The sequence below is a fragment of the Canis lupus genome, chromosome 22 (assembly GCF_011100685.1).
Source record: "Canis lupus familiaris isolate Mischka breed German Shepherd chromosome 22, alternate assembly UU_Cfam_GSD_1.0, whole genome shotgun sequence".
Classification (NCBI taxonomy): Eukaryota; Metazoa; Chordata; class Mammalia; order Carnivora; family Canidae; genus Canis; species Canis lupus.
Window position 1 is genome coordinate 5,524,945 of NC_049243.1, and position 12,570 is coordinate 5,537,514.

Here is a 12,570-nt window from a genome sequence, read left to right on the forward strand (position 1 = left end):
TCTCCAGGATTATGCCCTGGGCCGAAGGCAATGCTAAACTGCTGAGCCACCTGGGCTGCCCTAAAAACATTTTTTTTAATTTAGAAGGGCTATGGTAGAGTAGGGTAAGAAAGTATCAAGGCTCTCAAGAAGAAAGAACAAACAATCCAGGAATTATTTTTCATAAAATAAATGGAAGTTCCCTTAGGGCACTTAATTCCATGGGCTCTGGTTCTATCCTCACTAACATACTTGAAAAATCCCCAAATCAATTTTCAGAGCTCTTGATAACCAAATGCTGGGTGTGAAGCCTAGTGAACAGAGGAGCCCTCTAAAGGCTCTTCATAAAGGTATATTTCTCAGAGTACATTAACAATTTGGCACCCTAATTTACGACTCAATCTCCTTTGAGTTTATAATCATGAAATGATCCCCAGGAACCTGATCAAGATGGCATGAACCAATCACCTTGGGTTTCTAGGGCCCTAGACAAGTCCCCTAGATTGTTCTCGATGCTCCTACACACTAAAGACCCAAACATCCCTGACATTTCAGCATGGGCTTCTTGTACTACAGATGAAGAAAAAGCAACTCCACAGCTCCATGAGGCTACATGGACCAGAAGATGCAAGAACTAAGTAAACTGAAGTGCCACTGCTCTATTTGCCAAGACCTCGGCCCTCAGAAAGACAGGAAATGGGTTAATGACAAAACAGCAAGCCCCACTGCAATCTGTCCCGTTGTTAGCTGCCCTCCATCTACTCCTGCTTTACTAGTGACTGTGCTAATAATGCCATAGAGTATAATACACCTAACACTGGGGACTCCAGTAGGATGCCATCTGAAAAAATGACAGTCCCTGTTTTGAGTGTGGAAAGAGGATCTTTCCACAGAAGAAAGAAAAGTATATTAATTATGCGTCAAGCCCCTGGGCTTAGCTGTATTAAGTACAGCTATGCCTGTTTGTTGGTTTCTACCTATTTTAAGAAAGACTGATTGCACCCAAGAGTTTCATTTATATAAACATTCAAAAGTAAAATCACCTCCTATTTCTAAATAGCCCTACAAGTGACTGAAATCTTGAGTCAAAGTCCTAATTAATCCAGAGGTGGTCAGAATGCTTTCCTGGTATTGTGCTGAGTTATGGAATGACAAGTCTGCTCCTGACTGTGAAAGGTCAGAACAGGTGGCTACTAGGGGCACCTGGGTGGCTATGTCAGTTAAGCACCTGCTGCCTTTGGCCTCAGGTCAGGATCCTGGAGTTCCGGGGCTCGAGCCCCTACAGGGAGCCTGCTTCTCCTTCTCCCTCTGCTCTTCCCCCCAGGAGTGGGCTCTCTCTCTCTCAAATAAATAAATTAAATTAAGGAGAAAAAAAAAAAAAAAAAAAGAACTGGCTACTACTACCACAGCTAACTATGATTATAATTTATACTGTTGGGGCATCTGGGTGGCTCAGTTGGTTAGGCATCCGATTTTTGGCTCAGGTCATGATCTCAGGGTCATGAGATCAAGCCCTGTGTGGGGCTCTGCACAGAGCCTGCTCAAGAGTCTCTCTCTCCCTCTCCCCTCTGCCCTTCCCCACACCCATGCTTGCATGCTCTCTAAAAATTAATTAATTAATTAAGGAAATAAATTTCAAAAAGAATTTCCAGGGCTGCTTGGGTGGTTCAGTCAGTTAAAGTATCTGCCTTCAGCTCAGATCATAATATCAGGGTCCTGGGATTGAGCCAGCATCAGGAACCCTGCTCAACGGGGAGTCTGCTTTTCTCTCTGCCCCTCCCCCTGCTCCTGCCCTCTCCATCTCAAATAAATAAATAAAATGTTTAAAAAAAAAAAGAATTTCCAGTGTTATCAATAAAAGAATATTATTTTGTCTTCTGAGAGAATGTACTACTGCATCAGGTATGATCTCTGTCCTTGGTAAGATGATGAAGATTTCAATCTCACATGTGACACAAAAATTTAAAATAATGAAGACAGTAAAACATTTACTGTCTCCATCACAGGTAAACAAAAGGCCTAAAGCTGTCACAAAGTCTATTTGCAATAAAGCAAATCAATGTAAACCTATCTGACATCATCAAAGTTCATATTACAAATTTTTGAAATAAAATCCTATCTTCCATTCAAATACAACCAGTAATTCTGGACATTTACAAATCCTCCTATGAGAGGAGATGCACAGCTACTCTTTCAGGTTCTCAGTTCTAGTTCAACTTCAAATTAACCTGAGCCATTAATAACAGCCAAAAATTTTAGAATGACCTCAATTCTTTTTCTCAAAAGAAATAAATACCTAACAAAACAATAGATTCTTTCAACATGGAAAACCAATCATATAAAAACCTAACACTAGATTAGGTGCCTCTGGACAATTTTTTATGGATGCTAAACCTGTATTTGGATCTCTCTGTCAGCAAAAAGCTGCCCTACCAATACCAACTTGGATACAGCCTATCCATAATTAAAACACAATTCTTCTACCATAATTTTGCCCTTTTTGGTTTCAAAGGGTCTCTATCATGATATGGGCAAGGGAAGAGCCAGAAATACTTCCAAATCTTCCAAAATTATTAATTCTGGTTTAATGGTAATTTAAAATGCCAAAAATGAACCAAGAGTGACCCACAGAGTTATGACCCTAAATGTCCAAGGTCTAATGCTAAAGGCAGAAAGAAAGAAAGAAAGAAAGAAAGAAAGAAAGAAAGAAAGAAAGAAAGAAAGAAAGAAAGAAAGAAAGAAAGAAAGAAAGAAAGAAAGAAAGAAAGAAAGAAAGAAAGAAAGAAAGAAAGAAAGAAAGAAAGAAAGAAGAAAAGAAAAGAAAAGAAAAGAAAAGAAAAGAAAAGAAAAGAAAAGAAAAGAAAAGAAAAGAAAAGAAAAGAAAAGAAAAGAAAAGAAAAGGCAAGGCAAGACCCTCTGGCACAAAAAAATTTACATTTAGGAAAGAGTAAGATTGGGAACATCTCAAGCATATCTGCCAATCAGACAATGATACTGCTTCCAAACTCCCAACTGACACCACAATTTTTATAATGTTTTTCCGAACATTCTAAAAATGTTAACAGAAGATGTAACTTGCACAAAAGGTAAAACAAAATAATGACCCAACATTCTTTAACACTTGAGAACAATAGCATTCCCTCCATAATTTCAGACTACAATTTCATCAAAGCTCTAACACAATGAAAAGCAGGTGTGCAGAATCAAAGTGTTTCCATCTAAGCCACGTTTTATTTTTAACCCTGTGTATTTTTCTTTTAATTCATCTTTCCTCGGACTGCTTTTTGAAATGCAAGTAGTGCTGGCCCATTAAGACCTGTCAGCTCCAAACTGCATCTTGCTTCAACACAAACCACAGTAGAAGTAGGAAACCAACTCCAAGCTGTCAAAGACTATATAAATAAAACTTAATCAACATTCTAAAAAAAGAAATCCCAAATAGTAAAATGTTGACTACCTGGCTGTGCCCAAGGCTGCTGTGAAAGGGTATACTTGGGTCCACCCTGACTGGCCATCGTCTTTAATGCCGAAACCTGGTAGATGAGACAAAAAGAAAAACGTTTCTTCTTATTTCACAGCTTTCCAAGGATACACAACACCATCTGAACCTATTAAAACATGATGACAGTCAAATATGCAATCCTAAAAAAAAATGCATAACTCACAATCCTTCCAGCTAATAACATATTTTAGCAAAAGTTCTTTCATGATTTCAGGGCATATGCTGTCTTGCAAAAAAAAGAAAAAAAACCCACCACCAATGTCCTGATTCAGTCTGAAACATTTTAGAGAAAGAAGACAAACTGAGGACCTAGGGAAATAAGAACACGGAACAGGGCTCTTTTTAAGTGGACTATTATTTCAACATTAAATTATTATTGTATGCTGTTAGAAAAATGTCACACCAGCAGGATAAAATCTCCTTTTCATATCTAGAGATTCTTTTCATTATATCACAGACAGAGAGAATGTTATGAAAACAAGATTTTCAAATAGCATCAAAAGACATACTTGACCAATTAGTCTAAGGCAGGCTTGGATGCCTATCTTTTATTCATCTCCCTTTCTATCCTCAGCCATCACTACAGAGAAGGAAACCCAAAAAGTACATCCGGCTGCTTGGACAAGCTTGCTCTTAAGATAGCAAATTGTGGTGGGGCTAAGGTATAGTTGGGGAAGGTGAAGGACAGAAACTGCATAAAACATTTTTTTAAATGGACTGTTAGGTGCCAAAGGTCCAGGCTGTGACCTTGGCCTCACTAGATAATCTCATTAGAAAAATTTGAGAACCAACACTTTTGATTAAAGGTGGCCAGAAAAATATTTAGGCAGAAGTTGGCACAGACAAAATACAATGTTAAGTCAGATCCAAACTTCCACTCCTTATAGACTTTTGCTGCCATGTATATAAAATCACCCCTTTCCTACTGTCTATCCTTCTCTGTATCTTTACTTTTTATAGTGAGATGCAACTTTTAAAAACAAATCATATGTATGATTATAGATTAGACAACGCTAAAAGAAAAACATGTTTGTGTATAGTATATGTTATCTGAAATCTTTTCCAACATAAATATATAAACATATGTCTACATTTCCAAAAATAGGAACACTGTGCTTTGACATCTTTTTTCCCCACTTAACTCTAATTTCTGGACATTGTTCAGTGTCCAACAGTTACATTTTATTAGTAATGGTTGCCTATTATTCCACTGATTGTTCCACAATCTGGCCAATTTCATAATGACATATATGCTATAGGTTTAGGCTTATTTTTATATTATTATGATTATTTTATTTTACATTATTTTTATATTAAAAACCAAGAAAAACTTCTATATCCATCTCTATTTACCACCTAGGTAATATACTTACCTTTAAGTTAAACTGCAAGGAGAATTTACTTCAAAAGTTTTCCCCAATTAGCCCTATCTTTCTCAAAAACCCTATGAAATGAACAAAGCCCCACTGTCTCATGGTAACACTGTAGTACACGTCATAATGTTACATATTTTCTATCCATGATTTCCCATTAGGTTATAAGTCTGTGAGAACAAAAATTAAATTTATAGGTCAAATTCTATTACATGTCTTACAATCAAGAAAAAATTTAAATTTATAGTGTTGCTAGAGGAAACTAATACTTCAGAGGAAATATTAAGAATAAACTTGCAGGGCAGGGCACCTGGGTGGGTCAGCTAGTTAAGCATTCGACTCTTGATTTTCAGCTCAGGTCACATCAGAGTTGTGAAATCGAGTCATGTGTTGGGTTCCACGCTGGTGCATGAAGCCTGCTTGAAGATTCTTTCCTTCTCCATCTGCCCCCCTCTCCCAGAATAAATAAACCTCCAATACTTTAGTAAATTACTTGGAAAAAAATGAATATTGTTAAATACAAGCCTGAGTCTTCAGCATAAGCTAACTGGTCCTAACATGGGGAAACACTTTAGCTTAGTTATCAACTTGAAAGGTACTTCCTTTAAAATGTTTTCATTCAGATTTTTTGCTAAAGCCAAACCTGCACTTCAAATTTGTCATATTTTCCTACAACATTTCTGCAGCATTTAAAGTACCATCACATATATGATCTTCTTTTGGTCTTCATATTAAGCTGGGAAGAGGGATACAGTAGCTCTCTCTCTCTGCTACAGAGATTAGAAAATCAAGGCTTGGAGAATCTACTTTGCCACCTTTTCACTCAGCAGGTGGCCAAAGGGGGGCCAGGGCTGAGCCTTCCTCACTGCTCTTTCTACCCTACCCATGATTAGTCTGACCCCTACTTAAGGGTTTGCTTCAAGCAATGTTCAGTATAATGAAATTCTAAAACAATAAAAAGTATCAATAGTTTTTGAGTTTAACACAAGATATTTGACCCAAATTATTTTCATATGAACTTCTACCCCTAACACTTAAAACAGTATTATATACTCCTTAGGGTTACTCAAATACTTAGAGAAAAGGTTATCTTTCAAGGAGCAGGAAATAGGACAATAGACAATGTATGTTCTTCTAGAATTTATTTTATTTTTCTCAAGAAACCTCATGAACTGTACCGAAAAAAATCAGGAAGGATGTTCACACCAGTCAGATTAAGAGTTTGTAGAAATGACTGTCTTAAGTATACTGAATCACTCTGTAAAACTTTTGTTTCTCAATCTGTGAAATGAAGAGGTTTTACTTACTCTAGGTGCCAGGGATGTAATGAGAATTAATGAAAACAAAGCATCTCAATAGGAGAGTCAAGGAACGAGCTACACAACCAAAAAGGCCAATTTACAGCAGGTAAAAGGGGACCAGAATCACACCCCTAGCTTTCTGCTCAAAAACAAGTCTTCAGACAGCCTAAGAATGTTCCCCTCACTCATAGTTTGTTTTATTATGCAAACCCACATCTATTTAAAAAATCAGCCCGAACTGTTCTCAGCTGAGAACATTTGTTGATGAGGCTTACATCCAAATGGTAAAATACTGAGACCTACAAGCATACACCCAAATTGAAGATGAAATACTGTTCCCTTTCTGTACCAATGAATGCTGCTTCTCTTGCAATCATTTATCAAGGTACAATCATGGGCTGCCTTCTAAGATGCCAACTATAATAAAAGAGGCACAAGATTCTGCACTTGCAGATTTACCTTTAAAGAAAATCATTTTAAAGTTTTAAAATCATTTATTCTATGTCTGCTATTCAGAATACTAGTGACAGCCACCAGATAAAAAGTGAAAAATGTCTGGTCCACAAATTCTAAGAAGCAATGTCTTAAACGATCACATATATCTGTGTGAACTCTAGTGCTTATGCTGCATGCTCTGTGCATGCGTGTGTATCTTTGTCTCTGACTCATTCTACTCCAAAAGGATGGGGGAAGGGACTTGAATGTGGAATAAGATAACGTAAAGGGATGCTCAGTCCTCTCAGCTGTACTATCTGCAAAATATATTGACTGGACTCTGAAGACCAGTGAGGGACCAAGATTGAAAAAAGAAAATGAGTGCTTGCTTCGGCAGCACATATACTAAAATTGGAACGATACAGAGAAGATTAGCATGGCCCCTGCACAAGGATGACATGCAAATTCATGAAGCGTTCCATATTTAAAAAAAGAAAAGAAAAGAAAAAAGAAAATGAGACATCAGTGAATGCTCTGACCCTGGGCAACGCAGACTAAGCACCGAGGATGAGACTGACTTCTCAATGATGTCAAGAGGCAGGGGCCTTTCCCTCTCCAACCCCTCAGTGAGGAATGTACAAAAAGAGATGCGAGAACAGCTATACAGAAGTCTCTGCTATCGATGTGTAACATGTCCACGGAGAACCATTATGAATTCAGACTTGGAATGTATGTTTTCTAGTATACCTCTGATTTTTTAAAACTGTTCATAATGTTCAGAACCTTCCAAAATGTACAATTACAGAGTTATACCAGATTTACCAAACTTATACTACTTAGACAGCTGCATCAGTGAATTTTCACTCTCCTGACTTCCACAGACATTTTCCAGAAAAACCCTTTAATCCTAGATTTCATTATAATCTACTTGCTTATGTCAGAAGATTCATTCTGTTGCTCTGCTATTGCAGAATACTCATCTACAGTATTTCCCAGCAGGATTAATGTGGATGCTCTCCCCAAAATACATAATACAATCTACAGACTGGTTTCCCTTAAGGACAATTTCAGTAAAAACTGTAATGGATGTATCTGTAAATCACAGAGTATCAACATACTTGTGCCATTTTTTAAAAAAATCAAAACCCAGGAAGAAATCTACCACTCTCCTTTTAAATTACGTGGCAAGGGAAAGAATACATACTCCAAATACTTGATATGAATGGACTAAAACCCAGTAAACAAGTGATATATGCCAATGATAAAACAGTTTGACTGCTTTAATATTTCTATATTTGGTTTTTCAGCATTTATTACTATTTTTAAAAACAAATGTCTTCTGTCTTTTGAACAAATATCATAGGCTTCAGGCATATTAGTCTTGATGACCCCAGCAAAAAATTACTAACAATTTGCTTCACGGTCTCCCGGGCATTTCAGAGATACAACTTGTCTTTCCAGTTAAGAATTAGGTAAGTAAATTTGAGAGAAAGGGCTGTCATATTTTTATTCTTTTTATAATGTACTCTAATACAAGTCTGGACAGTAGAGGCTTAATAAATGAAAGTTAATGTCAAGACTTTTTTTTTTTAATTTCAAGACTTTTTAGACATTTTTATGAAGTCCTCAGTAACAGTACTTAAGTATTAAAAAAAAAATAAAAATAAAAAATAAGGTTGAAACAGTAAAGTCAAAATAGCCATGACCTGATTTTTTTTCATTACTGGCATTAGCCAGTTGGATGGATTTTAGCTAGTAGACAATATATGCACTTTTTCTCTTAAAAACTGAAAACTGAAAAAAAAAAAAACAAAACTGAAAACTGTGCAAGCTTATCTAAAAGTCCAAACCAAAAAGCTTCCATTATAGGAAACACAGTGATCTCCTAGATGGAATTGGCTATTTACTGTATCCTGCCAGAGTTTTCACAAGAGGGTAATTCAAAAGGAAATCTAAGGAAGAAGTCAAAATTACTTTACCCAATATGCACCAAGGTCTATACCTTTGTCATGAACTCCTCCAGCTGCTCTACAAACAGCTTGGTCTGTTGCTGAATAAACTGCTCACAGGCCGATTTCAGATGACGGTCTACATCTTTTTTAGAGTCAAGATAATGTTCTCTTATCTCAGGAGTACCCTTAAAAAGAAGATGACAATTTCCTCCTGTTTTTACGTGTCTAGAAATTACCAGACATGTAAAGAATGCCATTTATCTCCCACCACCAATAAAACAGACTCCTTCTCACCTCCAACAAGAACTCTATCAAGGCATTGTTGCTATTCAGCCTAAAAAATCTCGGAACAGTCATAGGGTTCAGGATTTTAAATGCAGCATCTGTGAAACAAAATAACTCATCCAGTGAATATGTACAATTTTAGCAGAAAGGCCAAGTTACTGTTTCAGTGTGTTAACATACACTAGTTTATCTGTTACCACAAAGCAAGAGTCGTCTCAATTCCAATTCACCTCCATGAATGGAAGAGGATGAGATTAATGCCAACCATGGCTCTAGTATCTACACATAGTTTTTTCCTACAAGTCACTTTCACAATGACTATTAATCTCAATTATTCATTTACAGAAAAAAAGAAAAATGATAAATGGTAATTGATGCCTTAAAACTTCCCTGCTTTACTTTTATGCTGCTAAATAGGTTATTTTTTAAAAAATTCATATACTTACCCAGCTTCATTTGTTAAGATCCTAGCTGGCACAGAAATTTATTCATTTGAAGTAGAGTGAATAAACTAATGTGTCAGCCAGAAAGAAAACACCAAAAGGACATATTTACCCCTTAACCTCCAGACTAACTAGAATCTATACAAGGTACTAACTGAGGTCTCATTGATGTTCAAATGCAATAAGATATAATGTTAGTCATGAGAGGTTAGAGGTTTAAAAGTAAAGAGAGCAAGTATTCTTAAGTGATAGAAAAGACCATTTCTTTGCTTTGCCACGCTGGAGAAGCAAAGCATGAAATACTTCCAACTCTGTGGTTTCTACAAGTACACACCACAACAGTACTTACTGCCTTGACCCTAATCTTACTGAAAAAGATCTATCAGATTCAGTATTAAGAGTAAAGCTTTGTTTCTACTGTCTTTTCTATAAGATAACCTCAAAGACTGTCTGAGATTAAATAGAATCAAATCAGCATATGGTAGGATTATATAGGCTTTATAATATTTTAGGGAAAACATACTTTAAACCAGTATTGGCCAAAATTTTAGGGCATTTCATTTTCTCACACTTCAGTGGATCTATACCAGAACTAAGTAAGCAGCAACAAATTATGAATAAGAAAAAAAAAATGAAAGAAAGTAGATCAACCTTACTTTGTTCCATCACTTTAAATAAAGTTAAGGAATATCAGCTCCTGGCACACTTCAAAGCTACTGCAATATTCCCACACCTCACATTGAAAGGACAGAAGGAAATCCACTAGACTGGGAAGGGGGATAAAAGCCTTTGAGAAGAATCAGCTATAAAAAAAAAATTATGCATTTTATAAAGGAAAAAGCCAGGAAATTTGGCTACTGTTTAAAAAAAAAAAAATCACAGGAACGCCTGGGTGGCTTAGTCAGTTGAGTGTCTGACTCTTGATTTCAGATCAGGTTATGATCTCAGGGTGGTTAAGATTGAGATCAAGCCCACATCCAGCTCTTCAGGGAGTCTGCAGTTCCCTCTCCCTCCCTTCTCCTCTTCTGTCTCATCTGCTGTTCTTCCCTCCAAGCTCAAGCACACAAGCACTCTCTCACCCCCACCCACCCCTTTAAATGAATATGAATGAATGAATGAATGAAAGAATAAAAATCTTTTTAAAAATAAAAATCTTAAAAATCACAAAATATACAAGTAACACACAGGCTTACTATTCAAATTCGAACAGAACCAAGAAGTATTCTCTGTGGTGGAAAGGAGAGAACATTAGGAAAAAATAAAAAGTAAAACTGATCTAATATGACTCATGATGAAACCACTTTGGTTCTCAGGTAAGTCAAGCCCACTATTTATAAGCACATCATTAGGGAACAAGCAACCGGCTACCCTTGAAAATGCTATATTTGGAGTTCCTCTGAACAACAGAGTACAGTAAATAATTTGAGTGACTACTTTCTCAATTTCCCCAACACCTAAGAGAGAAGTTCCATTATATAAACAATGACTTAAGGCATTAGAACTTAATTCTCTTAGAAATGGTTAAGACAAAGTCTAGATAAATTTGTAAGTAAGGGAAACTAGGGATATTCATAGTATATCCTTAACTGCTTAAGATCAACATCTTAGAAAATAGCTATTTTGATCTTTAATTTTTCTTTTTAAACATTTTATTTATTTATTCATGAGAGAACAGAGAGGCAGAGACACAGGCAGAGGGAGAAGCAGGTTCTGTGTAGGAAGCCCAATGCAGGACTCGATCCCAGGACTCTAGGATCATGCCCTGGGCCAAAGGCAGATGTTCAACCACTGAGCCAGCCAGGCATCCCACTAGTTCAAGCTTTCAGAAATCACCTCTTGTTAATTCAGTCAGAGGCAAATCACCAGGATGGATGAATCATCTTTCCCAAGATGATTCAGTGTCTATTAACAACTCAAAGGCCCTATCCACATGATTACTTACTTAACAACCAGCTGATTTAATAATACCAAATAGGCTTATTTAAGCACCTAAAGTTTATAAAGCACTTTAACATACATTTTCATGCTTAATGATCTCAATAATCTGGTGATGTTATCATGACAAGTTGATTCTGCTAATTTCACCTGGGATAGGAAAGCTAATATACCCATCCAAGATCACACAAGAACCAGGAAATCATGGGCCAGGAACAGAACCCAAATCTTTTCAGACTCTTAGATAAGTACTCTCCCATTTTACCCAGCTGGCTTCCTGAATTTTCATGAACTGACAAACTCTACTCAATGTTTAAAATCACCCCAATTAGCTGACACTGTTAAGTAGCTGTTACACTGATTTTTCATTTTTTTAACTGGTTATGGTAATATGTGGCAGAGTCTAAGAGAAGTAATGCTATATCACAAAGTGAGATGCTCAGATACAGTTCCCTTCATAAAGAAAATATAACAAGTCAGATGTAATTAGGATGTTGACAGCTCAGCTTAATATGAACAAGCAACATGCTTAGCAAGCGCAGCATGCAAAAAAAATTGCAGATGAACATAAAATAAACCTATAACCTTTGCTGACACATTTGGACAGGTCAAACACACCCAACTGTGCCAGCTAGGACAATGAAGTACCTCTAGTTTTCTTGAGGTCCAGGGAAATTTCCTTAATGGTGAATTCAGTATGAAATGGAGCAATTTGTTCACGAAGAATCAAAAGGTGCTTAATTAAGAAAAGTTGTCCATCAATCTGAGTCTAAATTGTAAGACAGAAAAATGGATATTATCACAGATTAAATAAAAACATATAAAACACATGGTGTTGTTACTAATCAACATTAATCTACCTAGGTTTATGGCCCTTATCCTATCTACCAATACTCCTTTGTTGTACAATGAACTTTCCCCATATTACCCAGGTTTGAATTTTCTGGAAAAATCTTGCTGCAAACTTACTATCACTCACTCTATTTCATCAATCCAAGAAAGTAAATCAGACAAAGGTTACAAAATAACACGTTTAGAAAAAGAAATCAAATCTATTTTAACTTAGTTCAGAAACAAAAGAGATGAAGTGACCTAACCATGGCAGGGAGCAGGAAGTAAAGGTCAAAACAGGAGCGTGACTCTGACCTCTCATGGCTTTCTAGTTTCTCTTCAAGTAACAGGGCTCTCACTATTTGATCAAGGTGGTTTCAATATCCAGAATATCAGAAATATTCACATTTACACAAAAGGAGCTTCCAAATATAAAAATGATTTGGGATTACCATTTTTGGATTATCCTGTCATGAACAGAGCACTGACACTGTACACCCCGAGAGTCACTACACTTGCATCCGCCCTGTCGGG

The 12,570-nt window shown here is 36.6% G+C and overlaps 1 protein-coding gene and 1 non-coding gene across 3 annotated transcripts in view; one reads left to right on the forward strand and one right to left on the reverse strand.

Moving 5' to 3' along the window:
• COG3 (component of oligomeric golgi complex 3) overlaps positions 1-12,570 on the reverse strand; it is a 67,743-nt gene that overhangs the window by 9,836 nt on the left and 45,337 nt on the right. For both annotated transcript variants that reach the window (XM_038569575.1, XM_038569576.1), the window contains 4 exons: positions 11,854-11,974; positions 8,837-8,925; positions 8,593-8,727; positions 3,437-3,512 (listed from right to left, as the gene is read on the reverse strand). In XM_038569575.1, the coding sequence (XP_038425503.1) occupies positions 3,437-3,512; positions 8,593-8,727; positions 8,837-8,925; positions 11,854-11,974 (421 nt within the window). The remainder of the gene's footprint in view (positions 1-3,436; positions 3,513-8,592; positions 8,728-8,836; positions 8,926-11,853; positions 11,975-12,570) is intronic.
• On the forward strand, positions 6,972-7,078 carry LOC119865265. Its single transcript, XR_005376646.1, has one exon. It is a non-coding gene; the product is annotated as a U6 spliceosomal RNA (small nuclear RNA).